Source organism: Ranitomeya variabilis, chromosome 8, assembly GCF_051348905.1.
Source record: "Ranitomeya variabilis isolate aRanVar5 chromosome 8, aRanVar5.hap1, whole genome shotgun sequence".
Taxonomy (NCBI): Eukaryota; Metazoa; Chordata; class Amphibia; order Anura; family Dendrobatidae; genus Ranitomeya; species Ranitomeya variabilis.
In genome coordinates this window covers 105,652,840-105,678,269 of record NC_135239.1, presented here as the reverse complement: position 1 = coordinate 105,678,269, position 25,430 = coordinate 105,652,840, and the positions used below count along the sequence as shown (strand labels likewise).

Sequence of the window (25,430 nt, the reverse complement as noted above, 5' to 3'; positions counted from 1 at the left end):
AGACTAAAGCCAGGATAACAGACAATAAACACACAGAGAAAGGTGTAGCTGCTGTGGCTCAGCAGATAGAGAAGCTGACCGCAAAGCAAAGGATCAAGGACTCGAACCCAGACGCATGACACCACTATTCCATCATTTGTCCAGTTGAAAAATGTAGTGAAAGGTCCCTTTTAAGGTGAATTTGTAATAATTTAAATTCTCTGGTATTAATGAATTGCTGACACTTTTAGCTAAAATGGTGGGCCTAATTAAAGACTATTACATTAAAAGGGATTTTTTACCTTCGCAAAATACAGCCCCAAACACTTGTTCTTATAAAGTAACTAACATGTCAGGTGCTTCCTTGGGTATAGCGTCAGCTGCCGGCCACTGGTCCAGTTTCGTTTTATTGGTTGCAGCAATGACGTAACAACTACAAGGCACTGTAAGCAACTGTGTTGTGTAAACTTGCCACCAAGGTCTTAACAGGGCCGGTTTTAGGCAAAGTGGGGCCCTAGGCAAAGTTTAAAATGGGGCCCCAAATGCTAACATATTGCACATCATACAGAAGCATTTCGGTTGTATTTACATGTGCTGATCTCAGGCCGCTAAACGAGTGTGATCGACAATACTGAAGTCGTTGGATGCTTGTTTCCCGGCCTCTTTCCACCATCTGAGAAAGAATGAAGGGGACAGAACGATCACTAATAGATCACTAACAGATCACCATACAGTATCATGTTATCAGCAGCACATCTACAGTTTACACTGGTGATGTCCTGCTGAGAACAATGATTTTTATTCCAGCATAAACAATCCAATCACCCAATGAATATGCAGCATTTTGCTTGTTTAGTATAATACACCCCATAGTCCTCCATATATTATAATGTGCACCACAGTCCTCCATATTGTAAAATGCACACCCCATAGTCCTCCATATAATATAATGTGCCCCATAGTCCTCCATATAGTATAATACACTCCTCATAGTCCTCCATATAGTATTATACACTTCCCATAGTCCTCCATATAGTATAATACACTCCTCATAGTCCTCCATATAGTAAAATGCACCGCCAGTCATCCAGGTAGTACAATTCACTTCCCATAGTATAATGCACCCCATAGTTCTTCATATAGTATAATGTATTCCCCATAGTCCTCGATACAGTATAATTTAGCCCACATATAGTATAATGCAGCCACCACCCCACAGAGTATAATGCAGCCACCTCACAGAGTATAATGCAGCCACCCCAGAGTATAATGTAACCCCCCCACAGAGTATAATGTAACCTCCCCAAAGAATATAATGCAGCCCCCATATAGTATAATGTAGCCCCCTCATAGAGTATGATGCAATCACCCCTCATAGAATATAAATATAATACAGCCCCCCATAGATTGTAATGTAACCCCAAACAAGATATTATACAGCCCACCTCCCCATAGAATATAACGTAGCCCCATCAAAGGGTATGATGCAATCATCCCTCATAAAATCTAATAAAGCCCCCCACAGAATATAATGCAGCCCCCCATAGTATATAACACAGCCTCCTCCATGGAATATAATGTATAATGTACCCCCCAAATATATAACACAGCCACATAATATATAACACAGCCTCCCCCATAGAATATAATATACCCCATAGTATATAGCACAGCCCACAAAGTAGTATATAGCACAGCCACTTAGTATATAGCACAGCCCACACAGTAGTATATAGCACAGCCCACACAGTAGTATATAGAACAGCCCACACAGTAGTATAAAGCACTGCCCACACAGTAGTATACAGCACAGCCCACAGAGTAGTATATAGCACTGAACACACAGTAGTATACAGCACTGCCCACACAGTAGTATACAGCACAGCCCACACAGTAGTGTATAGCATAGCCCACACAGTAGTGTATAGCACAGCCCACATAGTAGTATACAGCACTGCCCACAGTAGTATACAGCACTGCCCACAGTAGTAAAACCAAGAAGAACAGCATTACTGCAAAAACTCACACACCAATCAATAATACGCAATCATTTATAAAAGTAACAAGCTGATTTTATTGGACAATTCAGAAACATCACAAACATAGTTACATAGTTACATAGTTATTAAGGTTGAAGGAAGACTTTAAGTCCATCTAGTTCAACCCATAGCCTAACATGCCCTAACATGTTGATCCAGGGGAAGGCAAAAAAAACCCATGTGGTAAGAGTAAGCTCCACCATGGGGAAAAAAATTCCTTCCCGACCCCACATACGGCAATCAGACTAGTTCCCTGGATCAACGCCTTATCAAGGAATCTAATATATATACCTTGTAACATTATATTTTTCCAGAAAGGCATCCAGTCCCCTCTTAAATTTAAGTAATGAATCACTCATTACAACATCATACGGCAGAGAGTTCCATAGTCTCACTGCTCTTACAGTAAAGAATCCGCGTCTGTCATTATGCTTAAACCTTTTTTCCTCCAGACGTAGAGGATGCCCCCTTGTCCCTGTCACCGGTCTATGATTAAAAAGATCATCAGAAAGGTCTTTGTACTGTCCCCTCATATATTTATACATTAAAATAAGATCACCCCTTAGTCTTCGTTTTTCCAAACTAAATAGCCCCAAGTGTAATAATCTATCTCGGTATTGCAGACCCCCCAGTCCTCTAATAACCTTGGTCGCTCTTCTCTGCACTCGCTCCAGTTCAGCTACTGTATGTCTTTCTTATACACCGGAGACCAGAACTGTGCACAGTATTCTAAGTGTGGTCGCACTAGTGACTTGTGTAGAGGTAAAATTATGTTCTCCTCATGAGCATCTATGCCTTTTAATGCATCCCATTATTTTATTTGCCTTTGTAGCAGCTGCCTGACACTGGCCACTGAATATGAGTTTGTCATCCACCCATACACCCAGATCTTTTTCATTGACGGTTTTACCCAGAGTTTTAGAATTAAGCACATAGTTATACATCTTATTACTTCTACCCAAGTGCATGACCTTACATTTATCCCCATTAAAGCTCATTTGCCATTATCAGCCCAAGCTTCTAGTTTACATAAATCATCCTGTAATATAAAAATGTCCTCCTCTGTATTGATTACCCTGCAGAGTTTAGTGTCATCTGCAAATATTGAAATTCTACTCTGAATGCCCCCTACAAGGTCATTAATAAATATGTTAAAAAGAAGAGGGCCCAATACTGACCCCTGTGGTACCCCACTACTAACCGCGACCCAGTCCGAGTGTGCTCCATTAATAACCATCCTTTGTTTCCTATCCCTGAGCCAGCTCTCAACCCACTTACACATATTTTCCCCTATCCCCATTATTCTCATTTTATGTATCAACCTTTTATGTGGCACCATATCAAAAGCTTTTGAAAAGTCCATATACACTACATCTACTGGGTTCCCTTGGTCCAGTCTGGAACTTACCTCTTCATAGAAGCTGATCAAATTAGTCTGACATGAACGGTCCCTAGTAAACCCGTGCTGATACTGGGTCATGAGGGTATTCCTCTTCAGATACTCCAGTATAGCATCCCTTAGAATGCCCTCCAGGATTTTACCCACAGTAGAGGTTAAGCTTACTGGCCTATAATTTCCAAGTTCAGTTTTTGTCCCCTTTTTGAATATTGGCACCACATTTGCTATACGTCAGTCCTGTGGTACAGACCCTGTTATTATGGACTCTTTAAAGATTAAAAATAATGGTCTATCAATGACTGTACTTAATTCCTGCAGTACTCGGGGGTGTATCCCATCCGGGCCCAGAGATTTGTCAATTTTAGTGATTTTTAGACGCCGCCATACTTCCTGCTGGGTTAAGCAGGTGACACTTAATGGGGAATTTTTGTTATCACTGATCATTTTGTCTGCCATGGGATTTTCTTTTGTAAATACTGATGAAAAAAAGTCATTTAGCATATTGGCTTTTTCCTCATCCTCATCCACCATTTCACCCAGACTATTTGTAAGGGGGCCAACACTATCATTTTTTAGTTTCTTACTATTTATGTAGTTAAAGAATATTTGGGGGTTATTTTTGCTCTCTCTGGCAATGAGTCTCTCTGTCTCAATCTTTGCTGCCTTGATTTGCAAACAGTTAAAACATAATAAAAAAATACACACCATCCAAAATACACAGGTGATAGAGACCATATAGCAATATAGCAATATAATGTAACAACCCAAAACCAACCCAACCTAAAGGCTCATAAGAAGATGTGCAAAAATATATCTGTATTAGGCAGCATAGTATATACTTGATATGCGCACGCTAAACAGCCCTGTGCAAAAAATATATCAAACAACTGCCCAAGGAATTGTATACCACACAAAGTAGCCAAAAAGGGGTCTAAGGGTCACCCATAAATAAAGGTACTGAGCTGGATCTCATAGCTATATACGGAGGAAACCCTCCATAAGAATACAACCTGGTAATGGAGCGATGCCCACGCGTATCGCCTGACAAGCAGGCTTCGTTAGGGAAGATCTTTGATAAATTCAAAATAAAACAGTTAAAAATAAATAATAATACACATATTTGGTATAGCCATGTTCAAAATTGCCAAATCTATCAATATATAAAAATAATTAATCTGATCGGCAAACAGTGTAATGAGAAAAAAAGTCAAACCGCCAGAATTAATTTTTTTTAGTTGCCACAACATTGCACTAAAATGTAATAATGGGCAATCAAAATATCGTATCCACACCAAAATAGTATCAATAAAAACATCAGCTTGGCACGCAAACAATTAAGGTTATTATGCGTTCCAGCCTGGAGAGCATGCAATGCTGTGCTCCTCATGTCTGACAGGAAAGGGGACTATCATGTGCCTCTCTGATCTGTAGGTGATAGCTCCACCCAAACCTGGCGTAATATGCAACTTGGGACACCGAAGATCTACAGGATTGTAAGTAGGCTTTGCTAATAGGCATACACTTTTAAGATAGAGTGCCATATTTAAACGCCACCCAACACTCTTAGCCCAGGCATATCACAATGGACATGTAATTATCCTGCATTTTTGATGGCTATCGCTATTTCTCATAACTTCTGAATTGGGCTACTAGATGATCCAGTATATGGAGAAACGCGTTGAGGCATGACACACAGAGACTGATATCATGATTGAACAACAAAATGATAAGTTTTATCTTGATTATCTATATGGGGTGTGCTTGTAATGCCTTGCAGAATAGTACCTATATTATCTAGAATAGAGAGTTCTTATATTATCTTTGTATCTAGGGACAGCTAGGACAAGTGAGGACAAGCCACCATTGAGCAGGGGTGCCAAATCTCATATCACTAGGGTGCCAACTTCTGCTGCTAGGCAGGAACAGCCTAGTGGACATCCTAGGGCTAAATTGACTCTTTACATGTGATATAACCTGGGATGGTATATATTTTGCACCGATATAACACAGCCATAGTGCATATTTGTATATATGTGAATAGATATTAATTGATGCATAAAACATCTAACAGATTCACATATATAGTAAGTCTATGATATCATAATGCTGTGGGGATCAAACATTTTTTAATTGTTTTTTTTCCCAACATGTCTCCCAATCTAACAGTGTCAAAAATCATTAACCCCTTTACCCCCCAGGGTGGTTTGCATGTTAATGACTGGGCCAATTTTTGCAATTCTGACAACTCTCACTTTATGAGGCTATAACTCTAGAATGCTTTAACGGATCCCGATGATTCTTAGACTGTTTTTCCTGATATATTGTACTTCATGATAGTGGTTAAATTTCTATGGTATGACTTGGGTTTGCGGAAAAAACGGAAATTTGGTGAAAATGTGGAAAATTTCACAATTTTCAAAATTTGAATTGTCGTGCCCTAAAATCATACAGATATGTCACACAAAATAGTTAATAAATAACATTTCCCACATGTCTACTTTACATCAGCACAATTTTGGAAACAATTTTTTTTTGTTAGGAAGTTATAAGGGTTAAAAGTTGACCAATGATTTTCATTTTTCCAACAAAATTTACAAAACCATTTTTTTAGAGACCACATCACATTTGAAGTCACTTTGAGGGGCCTACATGAAAGATATCCAAAAGTGACACCATTCTAAAAACTTCTCCTGAGCGTGCCAATATCCATATGAGGGAGAAATCCACTGTTTGGGCGCATGGCAGAGCTCAGAAAGGAAGGAGCGCCATTTGACTTTTTCAATGCAAAATTTGCTGGAACAATTGATTCATGCCATGTCGCATTTGGAGAGCCTCTGATGTGCCTAAACAGTGAAAAAAAAATACAAGTGACACCATTTTGCAATTAGACACCTCAGGGAACTGATCTAGATGTGTGGTGAGCATACTGAACCCTCAGGTGCTTCACAGAAGTTTACAACGTTGAGCCGTAAAAAAAAAAAAAAAAAAATCTAATTTTCCAAACAAATATGTTTTCAGCACAAAATATTGCAGTTTCATTAGGGCAACAGGAAAAATTGCACCATTCAATTGCGCAAATTCTCCTGTTTCTCCTGAGTATGTTGATACCCCATATGAGGGATAAAAACAATGTTTGGACGCACTGCAGAGCTCTGAAGGGAAGGAACGCCATTTGACTTTTTGAATGCAAAATTTGCTAGAAAAATTGGTGGATGCAATGTCGCGTATGGTGAGCCTCTGTTATGCCTAAACAGTGAAAATCCCCCAACAAGTGACACATTGAACCCTTAGGTGCTTCACAGAAGTTTATAATGTTGAGCCATAAAAATAAAAAAATTATATAATTTTCGCAACAAATATTTTTTTTGCACTAACTATTGCATTTTCATAAGGGTAACAGGAGATATTGCACCATACAATTTGTTGTGCAATTTATCCTGAGTAAGCGGATACCCCATATGTGGGGGAATACTACTTTTGATACTCCGTGCAAAGCTCAGAAGGGAAGAGGCGCCATATTGGAGTTCATGTTTTCCTGGAATGATTTGAAGATGCCATGTCACATTGGCAGAGCCCCTGAGGTGCCAGAACAACAGAAACCCCCTATATGTGATCTCATTTTACAAACTACACTCCCCAATGAATTAATCTAGGGGTGCAGAGATCGTATTGACACCACATGTGCCTCACAGAATTATTTACCACTGAGCGGAGAAGAAAGAATAAATTACATTTTTACCACTTAAATGTTGTTTTAGACCCAAGTTTTTAATTTTTCTAAGGGCTAATGGGAATTTTTTTTACAACAAACTGAGCTCCATTTTTTCCTGAGTGCCAATACCCTACATGCAATTGGGAATTAATTTTCAGGCACAGTGCAAAGCTCAGAAAGCAAGGAGCACCAGATTTTACTGCTATGGTTTGCAGGTGCCATGACCCACTGTGAGAGCCCATGAGGTGCCAAAACAGCAGAGCTCCCCATAAGTCACCCCATTTTACAAACTACACCTCTCAATTAATTCATCTAGGGGTGCAGTGAGCATATTGACACCACGGGTGTGTCACAAAATTTTATACCATTGTGCAGTGAAGAAAAAATAACTACATTTTTACCACTAAAATTTAGTTTTAGCCCTGGATGTTACATATTCGCAAGGTGAGATGGGTAAAAATGGCACCAAAATTTGTCAATTTCTACTGAACCTGGCAATACCCCATATGTGGCTGTACTTAGCCATACGGAGAGACTAAGGAGGGACAGAGCGCTATTTGCCTCCTGGAACGCAGAATTTCCTAGATCAGTTTGCGCACTCCATATACAGAGCCCCTAATTGCTAGAAGAGCAGAATCCCCCCTCCAATTACCCCATTTTGGAAACTATACTCCTTGGGCAATTTATCTACAGGTGTAGTGCTGATTTTGACTCCATGGATATTTTCCAGAAACAAGCAGCAATGAATGTTGCCGAGTGAAATTTGCAAACTGCCATTGTAGTGAGCAGTGCGCTCTAGTGACCAGTACATTGCAGTCACCAATACGTTATGCCCAGCCCGTGCTTCTGGAGGCCTGCACCTGGAAGTTAGGCGGGCTCTCATCGCTTCAGAAATGCCAAATGTGGACGCAACATGTGATTTAGGTACATTGTGGGGCTCAGAAGGAGGGGGGGGGCATTTGGATTTTGGAGCGGAGAATTTGGTGAATTTCTTTTGGCGAGTGAGGAGCCATTTCGCTTTTCCAGAGCCTTTGTGCTATCAATAAAATGAAAGCCCCCTATATTTCCGTTAACAGATGACAGACCTGAGCCAGGGCATGCTTTTTTATGGATAAGGTTGAAGCTTTTATCGGGAACATTTTACATAACGTTTGGGATCACATTTATTCGGCGTTCTACTCTGACCACTTGAGGTTTCCATCTACAGTTGTGCTCAAATGTTTACATACCCCAGCAGAATTTTTGCTTTCTTGGCCTTTTTTCAGAGAATATGAATGATAACACCAAAACTTTTTCTGCACTCATGGTTAGTGGTTGGGTGAAGCCATTTATTGTCAAACTACTGTGTTTTCTCTTTTTAAATCATAAAGACAAACCAAAACACCTAAATGGCCCTGATCAAAAGTTCTCATACCCCATTACTTAATACTGTGTATTGCACCGCTAACATGCACTGTATAAGCACATCAGTGGTTCTCCAAGCAGGACATGGTGTCGGCTAATGAATCCAGCAAATTTTGCATTCAAAAAGTCAAGCAGTGCTCCTTCCCTTTCAAGCCCTGCTGTGTGCCCAAACAGTAGTTTTCCACAAATATGGGGTATTGGCTTAATCAGGTGAAATTACACAACCTTTTTTGTTGTCCATTTTCTCATGTTACCCTTGTGAAAATAAAAAAATTAGGGCTAAAAGATCATTTTTTGTGGAAAAATTGTGATTGTTTCTTTTTACAGCTCTACATTATAAACAAGTTCCTTGGGGGGTTTAGTTTCCAAAATGGGGTCACTTGTGGGGGGTTTCCACTGTTTATGAACATCAGGCAACCCTCCAAGCATGACAAGGCATCCGCTTCTCAATTCCAGCCATTTTTGTGTTCAAAAAGTCAAACATTACCTCTTTCTTTCCGACCCCTGCCATGCATCCAAGCAGTAGTTTTCTCACACATATGGAGTATCGGCATGCTCATGAGAAATTGCACAATACATTTTGGAGTCCATTTTCTCCTGTTACTCTTGTGAAAAAAAAATAAAAATAGGGTCTAAAGTATAATTTTTGTGAAAAAAGTTAAATGTTCATATTTTACTTCTACATTGCAAAAATTCATGTGAAGCACCTGAAAGGTTAATAAACTTCTTGAATGGGGTTTTGAGCACCTTAAGAGGTGAATTTTTTAGAATGGTGTCACTTTTGTGTATTTTCTGTCATATAGGCACCCCAAAGTCACTCCTAATGTGATGTGGTCCCTAAAAAATGGTTTTGTAAATTTTGTTGTAAAAATGAGAAATCGCTGGCCAACTTTTAACCCTTCTAACTTCCTCAGAAAAAAAGTTTAAAAAATTGTGCTCATGTAAAATAGACATGTGGGAAATATTATTTATTAACTATTTTATGTTACATATATCTGGTTTAAGGGCATAAAAATTAAAAGTTTGAAAGCTGCAACATTTTTTCCAAATTTCCGATTTTCTCACAAATAAACTCAAGTCTTATCAAACAAATTTTACCACTACCATGAAGTACAATATGTCATGAGAAAACATTCTCAGAATCAGTGGGATCCATTGAATCATTCCAGAGTTTTTACCACATAAAATGACAGTGGTCAGAATTGTGAAATTTGGCCTGGTCATGAAGGTAAAAACAGGCTTGGGGGGTGAAGGGATTAAAACCGCATTCTTAGGCTGCCGTCACACTATCAGTATTTGGTCAGTATTTTACATCAGTATTTGTAAGCCAAAACCAGGAGTGGGTGATAAATGCAGAAGTGGTGCATATGTTTTTGTTATACTTTTCCTCTAATTGTTCCACTCCTGGTTTTGGCTTACAAATACTGATGTAAAATACTGACCAAATACTGCTAGTGTGACGGCAGCCTTAAGGTTTGTTAACTGTGCAGCTGAATCACATCAATTAATGCAAAATGTATGAAAAAAAATAAAATTATATTTGTTGTTTTTTAATAAAATGTTGCTTTAATCCCAAAAAATGTATTTTCACAAGGTGTAATCTAAAAAAGTACACTTTAATTTTTGAGTGCAATTTCTGTATGCTGATACCCCACATGTGGTCTGATACTACTGTGAAACAATAGCCATCAAGGAATTAATCTGGGGGTGAGGTAAACATCTTGATCCTACATGTGCTTCACAATATTTACCGTATATACTCAAGTATAAGCCGACTCGAGTATAAACCGAGGCACCTAATTTTACCACAAAAATCTTGGAAAACGTATTGACTCAAGTATAAGTCTGGTATGCATTGGCCTTCATCCCTATCCTGGTATGCACTGCCTCCTCATCCCTATCCTTGTATGCACTGCCTTCTCATCCCCATCCTTGTATGCACTGCCTTCTCATCCCCATCCTTGTATGCATGGCTCCCTCATTCCTATCCTGGTGGTATGCATGGCTCTTCATCCCTATCCTGGTCTGCATGGCTCCTCATTCCTCTCATTATATTCATGGCCCCATCTGAAAAATGTAAACAAAACAAAACATCCTACTCTATTTTTAGGAATATAAGACGCACTTTTTTCCTCCCAAAATGTGGAGGAAAATGGGGGTGCATCTTATAGTCTGGATGTATGGGCTCTGGCTGTGGTGGGGAGGTGGGGGAGCGGTTTTGGCGGAGCATCGGGTCACAGGAGGCTGGAGCTGGTGGCATCGACTAACTCCTGTGCCCGCTGCTTAAGAGAAATGAATATGTACTGCATTTCACGCCCATGCACGTGGAGGGCAAAGAATATTAATTTCTTTCTGGCATCCTGGTATGATTGGCCCCATCCTGTTGCTGGCAAGTTTGGTCCCATCAGAAATGATTAACAAAAAAAAACCATTATATTTACCTTCATCCGCTCCCTCGCAGTGTCCTGCTCTGGTGCCAGCAGCTTCCTGAATACCGGGACCATTCATCGCAGAGAGCGGTGAGTATCCATTCCTCTTCAGTAGTGCGCAGGGTAAGCCGCCTGCTTCCTGTTGCTGCCGGTGGTCACATGTGCCCATACTTAAGAGAAATGAATATTCTGAATATTCATTTCTTTTAAGTATCGGCACATGTGACCACCGGCAGCAACAGGAAGCAGGCGGCTGACACTGCGCGCTACTGAAGAGGAATGGATGCTCACTGCTCTCTGCGATGAATGGTCCCGGTGAGTATTCTGGCAGCTGTGCTCTGCTTGTGAGCAGAGCATGACGTGCCTGCCATGTGCTGCTTACAAGCATTAGGCCGGGGTCACACTAGCGTATTGCACATGCGAGGATCTGTTAAAGTAAGGATAGTTAAACATAAGTGTCATGTCGGACGCTGTTCAGACTAGGTCGTCTGACAGACAGCGGTAATTCCGCTGTTGACCACTATTTGCTCATTGGCGTCTGCTAGATTTTGTCTAGCTGTTCCGGGGTTAATTTACCTGATCCTCGGATTGGAAGCTGGGCCATTCCCATGGCCTTTAAATAGTTCTCCTGTTCATTGGGTGTCGCCGATTATAGCTTCTCTCTTGTGCGTTGTTATCTCGGTCTGGAGTGGAGAGCTGGTTTGGAGATTCGTTGCTGGTGGTGTATTTTCCTCTTTCTTATTTACTCCTTCCTATATTTGAATTTATTTTGCCCTGCACATTTATAGTGTATTCCTGAGTGACTGCGGCGTGGTGTATATTTTCCTTTATCCTTGTCTGTTCTATCTGTGGGTATTGGAATATTACCTCTTCACTGGGTGGAGGGCGGAGGTATCAGCCTAGGGTTATTACAGGAGTTAGGGTGAGGTTCGAGGCCTGGACATGCACACCATCAGTGTAAACTCCAGGTAGAGGGTCAGTCAGGATTTTCCTAGTCTGAGGGAAACTGCAGGGGCCCGGGTATTTAGCTCTCGCTCACCTAGTTTCCCCGTGACATTATAATCGGCCCAACAAAAAAAAAAAAAAAAAAGGGGGTTTCTTTTTTTTTTTTTGTCTTGTCATGGATCCCATGACTTCCATAACCCGCCAGTTGGAGGCGCTGTCCCTACAGGTCACTGAGTTGAGGGGGGCAGTGCAGCAACAGGGACTAGCAGCAGCTAATGCGCAGGCTGGAGCAACAGGAAGAGTTGCTGAGCCTAAATTTCCTTTGCCTGAAAGATTTACTGGGGAACGCAGTAAATTTGTTTCTTTTCGTGAAGCTTGCAAACTATATTTCTGCATGCGCCCGATCTCCTCGGGTAATGAGGCTCAGCAGGTGGGTCTGGTGTTGTCTTGTTAAGCGGGGATCCCCAAGCGTGGGCGTTTTCTTTGCCATCTGATTCTGTTGCATTTGACTCTGTGGAGAGTTTTTTTTCTTCTCTTGGGACAGTCTACGATGAACCTGACAGAATGGCTCTAGCAGAATCTAAGATACGCATTATTCGCCAGGGGGAGCGAGTTGCAGAGGATTACTGTTCTGAATTTCATCGCTGGGTGATCGATACACAGTGGAATGATCCAGCATTGCGGAGTCAGTTTATACATGGGATTTCTGGAAGGGTTAAAAAAGCCCTTCTGATGTACGAGACTCCTGCGTCTCTAGATTCCGCCATGAGTCTGGTTGTCCGCATAGATCGTCGTTTGCGTCAGGGGGAGCATGAGACTCCGCCTGTGGGAGAAGGTTTAGGTTCACGTGAGGTTGCTGCAGGTGAGCCCACAGAACCTATGCAAATCGCAGGGGTGTCACATGTCAAGCGTCAAGCCCCTGAGCTCAGGAAGCAGGGAGCCTGTTTTTACTGTGGTAAAGCTGGTCATTTTATTAACATCTGTCCTCTGCTGCCTAAGAAAAACGCAACGGCGGAAAACTTCTAAGTTCAGATGGTGTGGAGGAGACCAATCTGAGCTTATGTATATCCTCCATGGTGGTTTCTCAATGCATGCTCCCTGCTAAGGTTTTTATGGCTGGCAGTGAGCTGCCAATTACTGTTTTTGTGGATAGTGGTTCAGCCACAAATCTCATTGATGAGGAGTTTGCGCGCACAGCAGGTTTTAGGATTGAAAAACTGTCTCATCCTATCCGCGTGGTCACCATCAATGCTGCTCCTCTCTCTCAGGGGGTGATTACTGAATTTGTGGCTGAGGTGAAACTCCACATAGGAGTTCTACATTCCGAGCGGGTTACATGTAAGGTGCTCAGGAATCTTCCTGCTCAGGTGGTTTTGGGTTTTCCTTGGTTGTCTATGCACAACCCGGTAATTGACTGGAAAACTCAGGACATAATTCGGTGGAGCGAGTTCTGCCAGGAGAATTGCCTGGCCACATGTGTGGCTGCGGTGACTTCAAGCGTTCCGGAGTCACTTCTGGATTTTGTGGATGTGTTCTCTGAGAAGGGTTGTTCAGAGTTGCCGCCACATCGTCCTTATGACTGTTCTATCAGGTTTAAACCAGGGGCCAAATTGCCTAAAGCAAGGATGTTTAACATCTCCAGTCCGGAGAGACAAGCGTTAAAAGATTATATTGCTGAAAGCTTGAGCAAAGGGCACATTAGGCCGTCATCCTCGCCGGTGGCAGCAGGGTTCTTCTTCGTGAAGAAGAAAGATGGTGGATTACGCCCGTGTTTGGATTTCAGGGAGTTGAACTAGATTACGGTTCGTGATCCATACCCTATGCCTCTGATACCAGATTTGTTCAACCAGGTGGCAGGTGCTAAGTGGTTTACCAAGCTTGACCTCAGGGAGGCGTACAACCTCATAAGAGTCCGTCAAGGTGATGAGTGGAAGACGGCTTTTAATACCCCTGAGGGTCATTTTGAAAATTTGGTGATGCCGTTTGGGTTGACTAACGCACCTGCAGTGTTCCAACATTTCATCAATGATGTGTTCTCGCATGTTTTGGGGAAATTCGTTATCGTGTATCTAGATGACATTCTCATATATTCTTGCGACCGTGATGCTCATTTAGATCATGTCAGGCAGGTGTTACAGCTTCTCAGAGAGAATAAGCTGTATGCTAAACTTGAGAAATGTGTATTTTCTGTTCAAGAGTTGCTTTTCTTGGGTTATATTGTGTCTGCTTCTGGGTTTAAAATGGACGCCGCTAAGGTGCAGGCGGTGTTGCATTGGGAACGTCCTGATAGCCTGAAAGCACTTCAGCGGTTCCTTGGGTTTTCTAGTTACTATAGGAAATTTATCAAGGATTTTTCCATCTTTGCTTAACCGCTACCTGACATGACTAAAAAGGGTACCAATTTCTCCGTTTGGCCTGAGGCTGCTGTGCGCGCATTTGAATTTCTTAAGAACAGTTTTGTTTCAGCCCCCATTCTTGTGCAGCCAGACTTATCTAAACCCTTTGTTGTGGAAGTCGATGCGTCTGAGGTTGGTGTGGGGGCAGTACTATCTCAAGGCTCATCTTTGAGTGGTTTACGTCCGTGCGCCTATTTCTCCAAGAAACTGTCGTCCGCCGAACGTAACTACGATATCGGCAACAGGGAGTTGTTGGCAATTAAGTTGACCTTTGATGAATGGCGACACTTCTTGGAGGGGTCGGTACATCAGGTTACTGTTATTACCGATCATAAGAATTTGCTGTATTTGGAGTCAGCCAAGCGTCTGTCCCCCAGGCAGGCTCGCTGGGCATTGTTTTTCACGCGGTTCAATTTTGTGGTCACCTACAGACCGGGGTCTAAAAACACTAAGGCGGATGCTCTGTCCAGGTGTTTTCTGGGGGGTGAACCTCGGGAGGATCCAGTACCCATCCTCCAAAAGGGTGTTGTGGTTTCGGCTCTCACTACCGAGGTTGAGGCTGAGATTGCCGAGGCTCAGGAGGAGGTACCATCTGAGCTTCCCGTCAACAAATCTTTTGTACCGCTTCATCTCCGCCTAAAGGTTTTGGCGGAGCATCATGATGCTGTCCTGGCTGGCCACCCAGGGGTTAGAGGTACCTTGGAGTTGGTGTCACGTCGGTTTTGGTGGCCCAAGATCCGACAGGACGTGGTCTCATACGTGTCAGCTTGTACCACGTGCACTAGGGCTAAGACGCCCCGCTCCCGTCCTGTTGGCACACTACTTCCTCTTGAGGTACCTAGTAAGCCTTGGACGGAAATCTCCATGGATTTCATCACTGATTTGCCCTCATCAGCTGGGAACACGGTCATCTTGGTGATTGTTGATCGGTTTTCTAAAATGTCGCACTTTGTGTCTTTGCCTTCGTTGCCTAACGCTAAGACTCTGGCTCAGGTATTTGTGCAGGAGGTGGTCAGACTTCATGGGGTTCCATCTGACATCGTGTCTGATAGGGGGTCTCAGTTTGTGGCAAAATTTTGGAGAGCATTTTGCGCACGTCTGGGGATCAAGTTATCTCATTCTTCGGTGTTTCATCCTCAGTCAAATGGTCAGACTGAGCGTATGAACCAAAATTTGGAACAGTACTTACGCTGTTTTGTCTCTGATAACCAGGAGGAGTGGTCTACCTTTCTTCCTTTGGCTGAGTTTGCCATCAATAATCACCGCCAGGAGTCGTCTGGGAAGTCTCCGTTTTTTTTGTGTTTACGGGCTACATCCTCAATTTTGTACCTTGAGTCAGAGGGGCTCTTCCGGCGTTCCGGAGGAGGACCAGTTGGGGACACAATTGTCATCAGTCTGGAGGAGAGTTAAGCAGCGCCTGTTGAGTGTGGGTGCTAGGTACAAGCGTGTGGCTGACAGTAGGCGTGTGCCAGGTCCGGACCTGAGTGTGGATGACTGGGTGTGGTTATCCACAAAAAACATAAGACTCAAAATACCGTCCCTTAAATTGGGTCCACGGTTTATTGGTCCATTTAGGGTCACCGCCGTCATTAACCCAGTAGCGTACCGATTGGAGCTCCCTACGGTGTATAAGATACACAACGTGTTCCACAGGTCTCTTCTAAAGAAGGTGGTGGGTTCTGTGGATGCGGCGCCTATGCCACCTCCAGTCTTTTTGGATGGTAATTTGGAGTTTGAAGTCTCCAAGGTGGTTGACTCTCGTGTAGTGCGTCACACTTTACAGTACTTGGTACACTGGCGTGGTTATGGGCCTGAGGAGAGGTCCTGGGTACCAGCCTCGGACATTCATGCGGATCGACTGGTCAGGTTTTTTCATCTTCGGCATCCAGACAAGCCGGGTCCTATAAGCCGTGAGGGCCCTGGGGTCCCTCGTAGAAGGCGGGGTACTGTCATGTCGGATGCTGTTCAGACTAGGTCGTCTGACAGACAGCGGTAATTCCGCTGTTGACCACTATTTGCTCATTGGCGTCTGCTAGATTTTGTCTAGCTGTTCCGGGGTTAATTTACCTGATCCTCGGATTGGAAGCTGGGCCATTCCCATGGCCTTTAAATAGTTCTCCTGTTCATTGGGCGTCGCCGATTATAGCGTCTCTCTTGTGCGTTGTTATCTCGGTCTGGAGTGGAGAGCTGGTTTGGAGATTCGTTGCTGGTGGTGTATTTTCCTCTGTCTTATTTACTCCTTCCTATATTTGTATTTATTTTGCCATGCACATTTATAGTGTATTCCTGAGTGACTGTGGCGTGGTGTATATTTTCCTTTATCCTTGTCTGTTCTATCTGTGGGTATTGGAATATTACCTCTTCACTGGGTGGAGGGCGGAAGTATCAGCCTAGGGTTATCACAGGAGTTAGGGTGAAGTTTGAGGCCTGGACATGCACACCATCAGTGTAAACTCCAGGTAGAGGGTCAGTCAGGATTTCCCTAATCTGAGGGAAACTGCAGGGGCCCGGGTATTTAGCTCTCGCTCACCTAGTTTCCCCGTGACAATAAGAAAATGACTGAAATGTGCTGTGTTCATGGAACAAGAACTGGAGGGTGCTGTGCCCTATACTGTGTGTTAGAGACTGATGTACTTGGACTGTCCAGTAAAGTTGAACTTGTTAAAATGAACCGGGCACCCCCTGATGTGTGCTTGGCTGATCCTGGAACCAAGGACGTGGAAACAGCAAAGCCTCCGGCCTACAAGTGAATACAAAGCAATGTACACAGTACAACACTTATGAACTTGGACACAATTTATTTGTAAAGTGCCAAGCGCGTTAGGGAGCACCGGCACCTTACACAAGCTACATTGTCGAATTGTCAAATAAATATTTTTCTATAATAAGATACCTTGCAAAAGTTTCTTAGCACTTCTTGTACTATTGATTTTGGGGGGAAAAATTGAAATGAATGTTAAATTTTAATAGCATATTTTATATTGCATTTATTTAATACGACATGAAGATGATTTAGTTTATTCTTAAGCTACCCACTTTATTTACACAGGACCAAAAGGTGTCATACATGACTGGAGAAAGTTCAAGCTTGTCAGTGAAGTCCAAGATGCAATACCTGCAAACAAAAAGGAAATTCTTCGGCAAATGTCTTCTCCCTACAAGGCAGCAAATAAAGAAGAGAAGGACACAAGAGAAAAATTAGCTCGAAAGGTATTTCAACAGTCGGTCAAAAACAGCAAACATATGGTAGAAAGAGAGATTTCCAATACTTACCTTGCTTACAGGCAATGTCCAGGATGAATAATGACTATCAGGTTGGAGAGGGTACAACAAATACAATGCCTTTATCAAACAACTGGAGGTCTCATACAGTGCGGAAGTAACCAGTATACGGAGATATGGCATCACATTTCCATACACCGTGCAGTGGTAATTCTCCATTACTGCAGCTTAGATCCAGTAAGGAGCTGTGCTGTGTCACCCTGTGTCAGGATGGCCACTACGTAGTGTGCAGAGCTGTGGTGTTCGGACTCCGCACACTATGTATCTTTTGCAGCCAAAGCTTAACCCATTGCCTCAGCAACCAATTTTCATTTTTATGTTTGCATTTTTTGCTCCCCTTTTTCGTTGACATAGCTAAATAAGGGCTATATTAAAGTTTTAGTTTTGAATAACACCATTCATTTTACAATATAATGCACTGAAAGGAAGGAAAAAATCCATGTGGATGAAATGGGGAAAAAATACAATTCCACCATTGTTATTTTTAGGTTTTGTTTTCATAGTTTTCAGTGGTGAAAAAAATAATTTGGTTTGTGTTGGCATTTTCCAAGACCTATAAGGTTTTTATTTTTCTGTCAATTGAGCTATGTCAGCATTCTGAGCTATTTTATTCATACAAATTTGATATTTTTATGTTTCTTTTCTTTATGGCGCTTACATAATGGGTTAATTCATTTTATATTTTGATAAGCCGTACTTTTACAGATACAGCGATACCAATTTTCTATTTTTTTTTAATCTTTTTATTGCTAGTGGGAGAAAATGGGGGCTATTTAAATTTATATATTTTTGAATTTTTTAAAACATTTGTTACTCCCCTTAGGGGACTTGATCCTGCAGTATTGCAGTATATGTTGTAAATCGTGGTCTTCACAGGATAACCAAGATGGCAGGGACAGCCTTCAGCAAGGCCCCAGCTGCCATCGGAACCCATAGGTGCCCTGCTTCATTTAAATGCTCCATCAGAGATTGACAGCAGCACGTAAATGGTTAATAGCAGTGATTGGAACTCACTTTCAACCACAACTGTTAGACAAAGATACCAGCTATATAACATAGCCAACATTTACTGCAAATGGCTGTGAGCCCCCCTCCAAATGCTCTTCCCATCTCTGATTTTGCTTATAGGGATTAAACACAAGTGGCCATCATTAAAAATGGTGCAATTCGGTTTGTAGGACCAGGTCCAGTGGCTACGTCAGTAATCTGAAGTTGCCAGACAGGAACCCAGCAAACTGCCACCTACCTGATGGCATCCCACTTTCCTCTTTTGAGTAGGCGGCCTGACATGTCGTCATTGTTGTGGCATGACGCACTTGAAATTGAAGAAAACTGGCTAATCAAAAGAAGAGCAGGAAACACTGGCAGATAGGAGGTGGGTCACTGGGCTTCCATCCAGCAGCCACAGACTACTGACGTGGTCACTGGACTGGGTTCTGCAATTTTATTTGTAACATCTGTAGTCATCAATATCTAAATCTTAGACAACCCGTATATAAACATTTAATAGCAATAGATCCATGAGGCGCATAGTTAAACATCCACAACTATTCAATTGTATTCAATATACAGTATGAATTTGGATGTAGCTTGCCACTCCAAAAAAGACAAAATGACATACAAAAACATAAAGGAAGACAATAGGATGACAAAGAACCTAGTACCCCAGTGCCACATAATAAGTACAAGTAATAAGTGCAAGTGTCATCAAAAAGTTAATTTATTTCAGTTTAAAAAGGTCCCTTAGTCTGTTTCAGTAGGCTTCACAATCATGGGGAAGACTGCTGACTTGACAGATGTCCAGAAAGCAGTCATTGACACACTCCACAAGGAGGGTAAGCCAAAAAAGGTCATTGCTAAAGAAGTTGGCTGTTCACAGAGTGCTGTATCCAAGCATATTAATGGAAAGTTGAGTTGAGTGGAAGGGAAAAGTGTGGTAGAAAATGGTGCACAAGCATCCGGCATAACTGCAACCTTGAAAGGATTGTTAAGAAAAGGCCATTCAAATATTTGGATTCACAAGGTGTGGACTGCTGCTGGAGTCATTGCTTCAAGAGCCACCACACACAGACGTATCCAGGACATGGGCTACAAGTGTCACATTCCTTGTGTTAAGCCACTCCTGACAAATAGACAACACCAGAAGCATCTTACCTGGGCCAAGGAGAAAAAGAACTGGACTGTTGCTCAGTGGCCCAAGGTGTTGATTTCAGATGAAAAGTTAATTTTGCATTTCATTTGGAAATCAAGGTCCCAGAGTCTCGAGGAAGAGTGGAGAGTCACACAATCCAAGCTACTTGAGATCTAGTGTGAAGTTTCCACAATCAGTAATGATTTGGGGAGCCATATCATCTGCTGGTGTAGGTGCATTGTGTTTTATCAAGACCAAAGTCTGCACAGCCATCTACCAGGAAATTTTAGAGCACTTCATGCTTCCCTCTGCCAACAAGCTGTTTGGAGATGGAAAATACATTCTCCAGCAGGACTTGGCACCTGTCCACACTGCCAAAAGTACCAATACCTGGTTTAAAAACAACAGTATCACTGTGCTTGATTGGCCAGCAAACTCACCTGACCTTAGACCTATAGAGAATCTATGGGGTATTGTCAAGAGGAAGATGAGAGACACCAGACTCAACAATGCAGACAAGCTGAAGGCTGCTATCAAAGCAACCTGGGCTTCCATAACACCTCAGCAGTGCTACAGGCTGATCGCCTCTATGCCACGCCACATTGATGCAGTAATTGATGCAAAAGGAGCCCCGACCAAGTATTGAGTGCATTTACTGAACATACATTTCAGTAATAAAAAGGACGTATTGAACACAGCAATTGATGTATATCACTATAATATACAACCCCTGGTAAAAATTATGGAATCACCAGTCTTGGAGGATGTTCATTCAGAAAAAAAGCAGATCACAGACATGGCACAAAACTAAAGTAATTTCAAATGGCAACTTTCTGGCTTTATGAAACACTAATAGAAATCAAGAACAAAAAATGTGGTAGTCAGTAATGGTTACTTTTTTAAACCAAGCATAGGGGGGAAATTATGGAATCACTCAATTCTGAGGAAAAAATTATAGAATCACCCTGTAAATTTTCATACCCCAAAATAACACCTGGATCAAATTAGATCTGCTCGTTTGCCTGTAAAAAGGAGTGATCACACCTTGGAGAGCTGTCCCACCAAGTGGACTGACATGAATCAAGGCTCCAACACGAGAGATGTCAATTGAAGCAAAGGAGAGGATTATCAAACTCTTAAAAGAGGGTAAATCATCATGCAATGTTGCAAAAGATGTTGGTTGTTCACAGTCAGCTGTGTCTAAAATCTGGACCAAATACAAACAACATGGGAAGGTTGTTAAAGGCAAACATACTGGTAGACCAATGAAGACATCAAAGCGTCAAGACTGGAAACTTAAAGCAATATGTCTCCAAAACAGGAAATGCACAACAAAACAAATGAGGAACAAATGGGTGGAAACTGGAGTCAACGTCTGTGACCGAACTGTAAGAAACTGCCTAAAGGAAACAGGATTTACATACAGAAAGGCTAAACGAAAGCCATCATTAACACCTAAACAGAAAAAAACAAGGTTACAGTGAGCTAAGGAAAAGCAATCGTGGACTGTGGATGACTGGATGAAAGTCAGATTCAGTGATAAATCGCAAATCTGCATTGGGCAAGGTGATGATGCTGGAACTTTTGTTTGGTGCCGTTCTAATGAGATTTATAAAGATGACTGCCTGAAGAGAACATACACATTTCCACACTCATTGATGATATGGGGCTGCATGTCAGGTAAAGGCACTGGGGAGATGGCTGTCATTACATCTTCAATAAATGCACAAGTTTATGTTGATATTTTGGACACTTTTCTTATCCCATCAATTGAAAGGATGTTTGGGGATGATGAAATCATTTTTCAAGATGATAATACATCCTGCCATAGAGCAAAAACTGTGCAAACATTCCTTGAAAAAAGACGCATTAGGTCAATGTCATGGCCTGCAAATAGTCTGGATCTCAATCCAATTAAAAATCTTTGGTGGAAGTTGAAGAAAATGGTCCATGACAAGGCTCCAACCTGCAAAGCTGATCTGGCAACAGCAATCAGAGAAAGTTGGAGCCATATTGATGAAGAGTACTGTTAGACACTCATTAAATCCATGCCTCAGAGACTGCAAGCTGTTATAAAAGCCAGAGGTGGTGCAACAAAATACTAGTGATGTGTTGGAGTGTTTTTTCGTTTGTTTGTCATGATTCCATAATTTTTTCCTCAGAATTGAGTGAGTCCATAATTTTTCCCCTATGCTTGGTTAAAAAAAATAACAATTACTGACTACCACATTTTTGTTCTTGATTTCTTTTAGTGTTTCTTAGGCCAGTCTCACACGTCCAGATATTTCCGGTACCGGAAGAAACGGTCCAGGAGCTATCAGTGTGTCATCCGTGTGTCCGTGTTTATCGTCCGTGTATTGAAACAATTTGTTTCAATTTTAACCCTATGACTTTAAAAAAAAAGCACACGGATGGCATCCGTGTGCGGTACGTGCTTACATGCACCCATTGACTTTAATGGGTCCGTGTGATCCGTGCGCTCCCACGAACACTGACATGTCTCCGTGTTTTGCACACGGACACGCGGTCTGCGAAAACACACTGACATCTGCAGAGACACATTCATTTGAATGGGTCTACGTGTGTCAGTGTCCCCGGTACGTGAGGAAACTGTCACCACACGTAGAGGAGCCACTGACGTGAAACCGGCCATAAAGCCAGAAAGTTGCCATTTGAAATTACTTTAGTTTTGTACCATGTCTGTAATCTGTTTTTTTTTCTACAACATTAAACAACTGAATGAACATCCTCCAAGGCCGGTGATTCCATAATTTTTGCCAGGGGTTGTAGAATACATCAAGTAAGCCATGAGTGATATATATCTGCTCTGCTGTATCAGAGGAATAGCAGACCATTCGGGATAAATTGTAAAACCAAAAAGAGAAGTACCGAACAAGGGTCAGAAAGCAATGGGACAAATAAAATTAAGGTTTAAAATACCTTTATTAGTGAGGGTAAAATTGTAGCACTACAAAAAAAGAGGTGCCCGCATGGACAATTAGACAATACAAACCAAAAAAGTGAGTACCTGGTTGAGAAAATGATAAATAATTACTCAATTATAGACAAAAATGTACAGTTGTATAGATGATAAATACATTAAAATAAAAATATTAATAATAAGAGATCAATGTCATAAATAATAAGGATCAGCGTGGAAACCAACACACCAGGTTTTATCTTCAAAAATGTAATTAAAGCATTGCAATGTCAATAATATGAAAAAATTAAAAAACTGAAAAAACTGAAGGGGAAGAGATGAGGAAGGGAGGGTGTAGGAGGAAAAGGGGGAGGAAAAATATATGTACAAACAATGTAAGAGACACTAATATATAAAAATATGTGCAAAAATTTATAAAAAATGATCAAGGATGACCAAAACTGTGTCACACAATAAAGTGAAAGTGCAAATTGAAAACAGAGAGCAATAGTGGAACTGTTTTAACCCCTTAATCCCCAGAGCTTTTTTCATTTTTGCTTTTTCGTTTTTCGCTCCCCTCCTTCCCAGAGCCATAACTTTTATATTTTTCTGTCAATATGGCCATGTGAGGGCTTATTTTTTGCAGTACAAGTTGTACTTTTGAACGACATCATTGGTTTTACCATGTCGTCTACTAGAAACTACTAGAACAGGAAAGAAATTCCAAATGCGGTGAAATTGCAAAAAACGTGCATTCCCACACTTGTTTTTTGCTTGGCTTTTTTGCTGGGTTCACTAAATCCTAAAACTGACCTGCCATTATGATTCTCCAGGTCATTACGAGTTCATAGACACCTAACATGACTAGGTTATTTTTAATCTAAGTGGTGAAAAAAAATCCAAACTTTGCTAAAAAAATTTGCACAGTTTTCCATTACCCGTAGCATCTCCATTTTTCTTGATCTTGGGTTGGGTGAGGGCTTATTTTTTGCTGAGCTGACGTTTTAAATGATACCATTCTGTTGCAGATACGTTCTTTTTATTGCCCATTATTGCATTTTAATGCAATGTCGTGGCGACCAAAAAAAAAGTAATTCTGGCGTTTTTATTTTTTCTCGGCACACTGTTTAGCGATCAGGTAAATTCTTTTTTTATTGATAGATCAGTCGATCCTGAAAGCGGTGATACCAAATGTGTAGGTTTGATTTTTTTTTATATTGTTTTATTTTGAATGGGGCGAAAGGGGGGTGATTTAAACTTTTATATTTTTTTTATTTTTTTCATATTTTTAAAAACATTCTTTTTTAATTTTGGCATGCTTCAATAGTCTCCATGGGAGGCTAAAAGCTGCCATAACTCGATCACCTCTGCTGCATAGAGGCGATGCTCAGATCACCTCTATCTAGCAGAATTACAGCATTGCTATGAGCGCCAACCACAGTGTGGCGCTCATAGCAATCTGGCATCAACAACCATAGGGGTCTGCTGGAGACCTCTGGTTGTCATGCCGATGCACCGAAGACCCCCGATCACGTGACGGGAGTCACCAGTGCGAGCATTTCCGGCCGTATGGCCGGAAGCGCTTGTTAACCCATTATCTACAAATGTCCTTTTTTTGAGATGCCTAATCTTAAGCTTCTAGCAACTAAGATTTTATAATTTTTATAATTAGGTCCAATTTTTTGTGTTGTTTGTAAAATGAATGTTTTCAAAATAGGAAATCATGTCATTGTCATTTTTAATTGAATATTGGGACGCCCTTTTCTGAAAAATCCGTACTTGAAAAAATTTTGCAAATTATGTTTCTGATTCACTAGGACCCAAATCATTAAAAATCTGTCATTAAAAAAAAAATGAAAATTGCTAATTTGGCAAGTAATGGGTTAAATGCTGATGTCAGAGTTTGACAGCGGCATTTAAGGCCTCTTTCACACTTCAGTCTTTTGGCGTCAGTTTAAAACTGCCATTTTCGTCAAATAGCGGATCCGCCATTTTTTGGGGGCGGATCCGCTATTTTCCCATAGACATGCATTAGCGACGGATTGTGGCGGATGGTCGTCCATCGACGACGGATCCGTCGAGATTTGGCAGACGTCATCTAGACATTGACGGACATTATAACGTTTTTTGTCTGCGCCGAAATGGCGGTTCACGATGGATCCGTCGCGTCCGCCATTCCATAGAATGGCCGCCTATGGGCGATGGATCCGTCGAAACCGTCATTTCGGCAAATTCGTCGCCCCAATCCGCTTTTTCAATTGCGCATGCTCCAAAAAGTAGGTGGATACTTTTCCCAGACAACCCCCAAGTAACGGATCCGTCAAAAAAACGGATCCGTTAGAACCGTATTCTTAACAATTGTGACGGATCCGTCGATCCGTCACTATGTCGGCGGTGACTGATGCCAAACAACTGAAGTATGAAAGAAGCCTAACCAGTTATTAGGCGCGGGCGGATCGCAATTCTGCCCACACCTATTGCGGGCACATGCCAGCTGTTCAGGTTACTCTGGAGATGCTGCAGAGACCCACAAGTCAGGTGGGAGAAACTGTCCACTATTAGTCGTATACTCCACAAATCTTTCCTTTATAAAACAGTGGCAGCAACAAGAAAGTCATTTTTGAAAGCAAGACATAATAAGTCCCATTTGCAGTTTTCATAAAGCCTTGTAGAGGACACAGTTAGCGTCTGGAAAAAAGGTGCTCTTGTCAAATGATACCAAAGTAGAACTTTTTGGACTAAATGCAAAACTTTATGTGTGACCAAAAACTAACACAGCACATCACCTTGAAAA

At 41.7% G+C, this 25,430-nt stretch overlaps 1 protein-coding gene across 1 annotated transcript in view; it reads left to right on the top strand.

The window, feature by feature from the left end:
- The window catches only part of PDC (phosducin), a 221,598-nt gene that overhangs the window by 190,834 nt on the left and 5,334 nt on the right, over positions 1-25,430 (top strand). Inside the window, exon 3 of the mRNA XM_077277618.1 lies at positions 17,353-17,513. Within this exon, the coding sequence (XP_077133733.1) occupies positions 17,353-17,513 (161 nt within the window). The remainder of the gene's footprint in view (positions 1-17,352; positions 17,514-25,430) is intronic.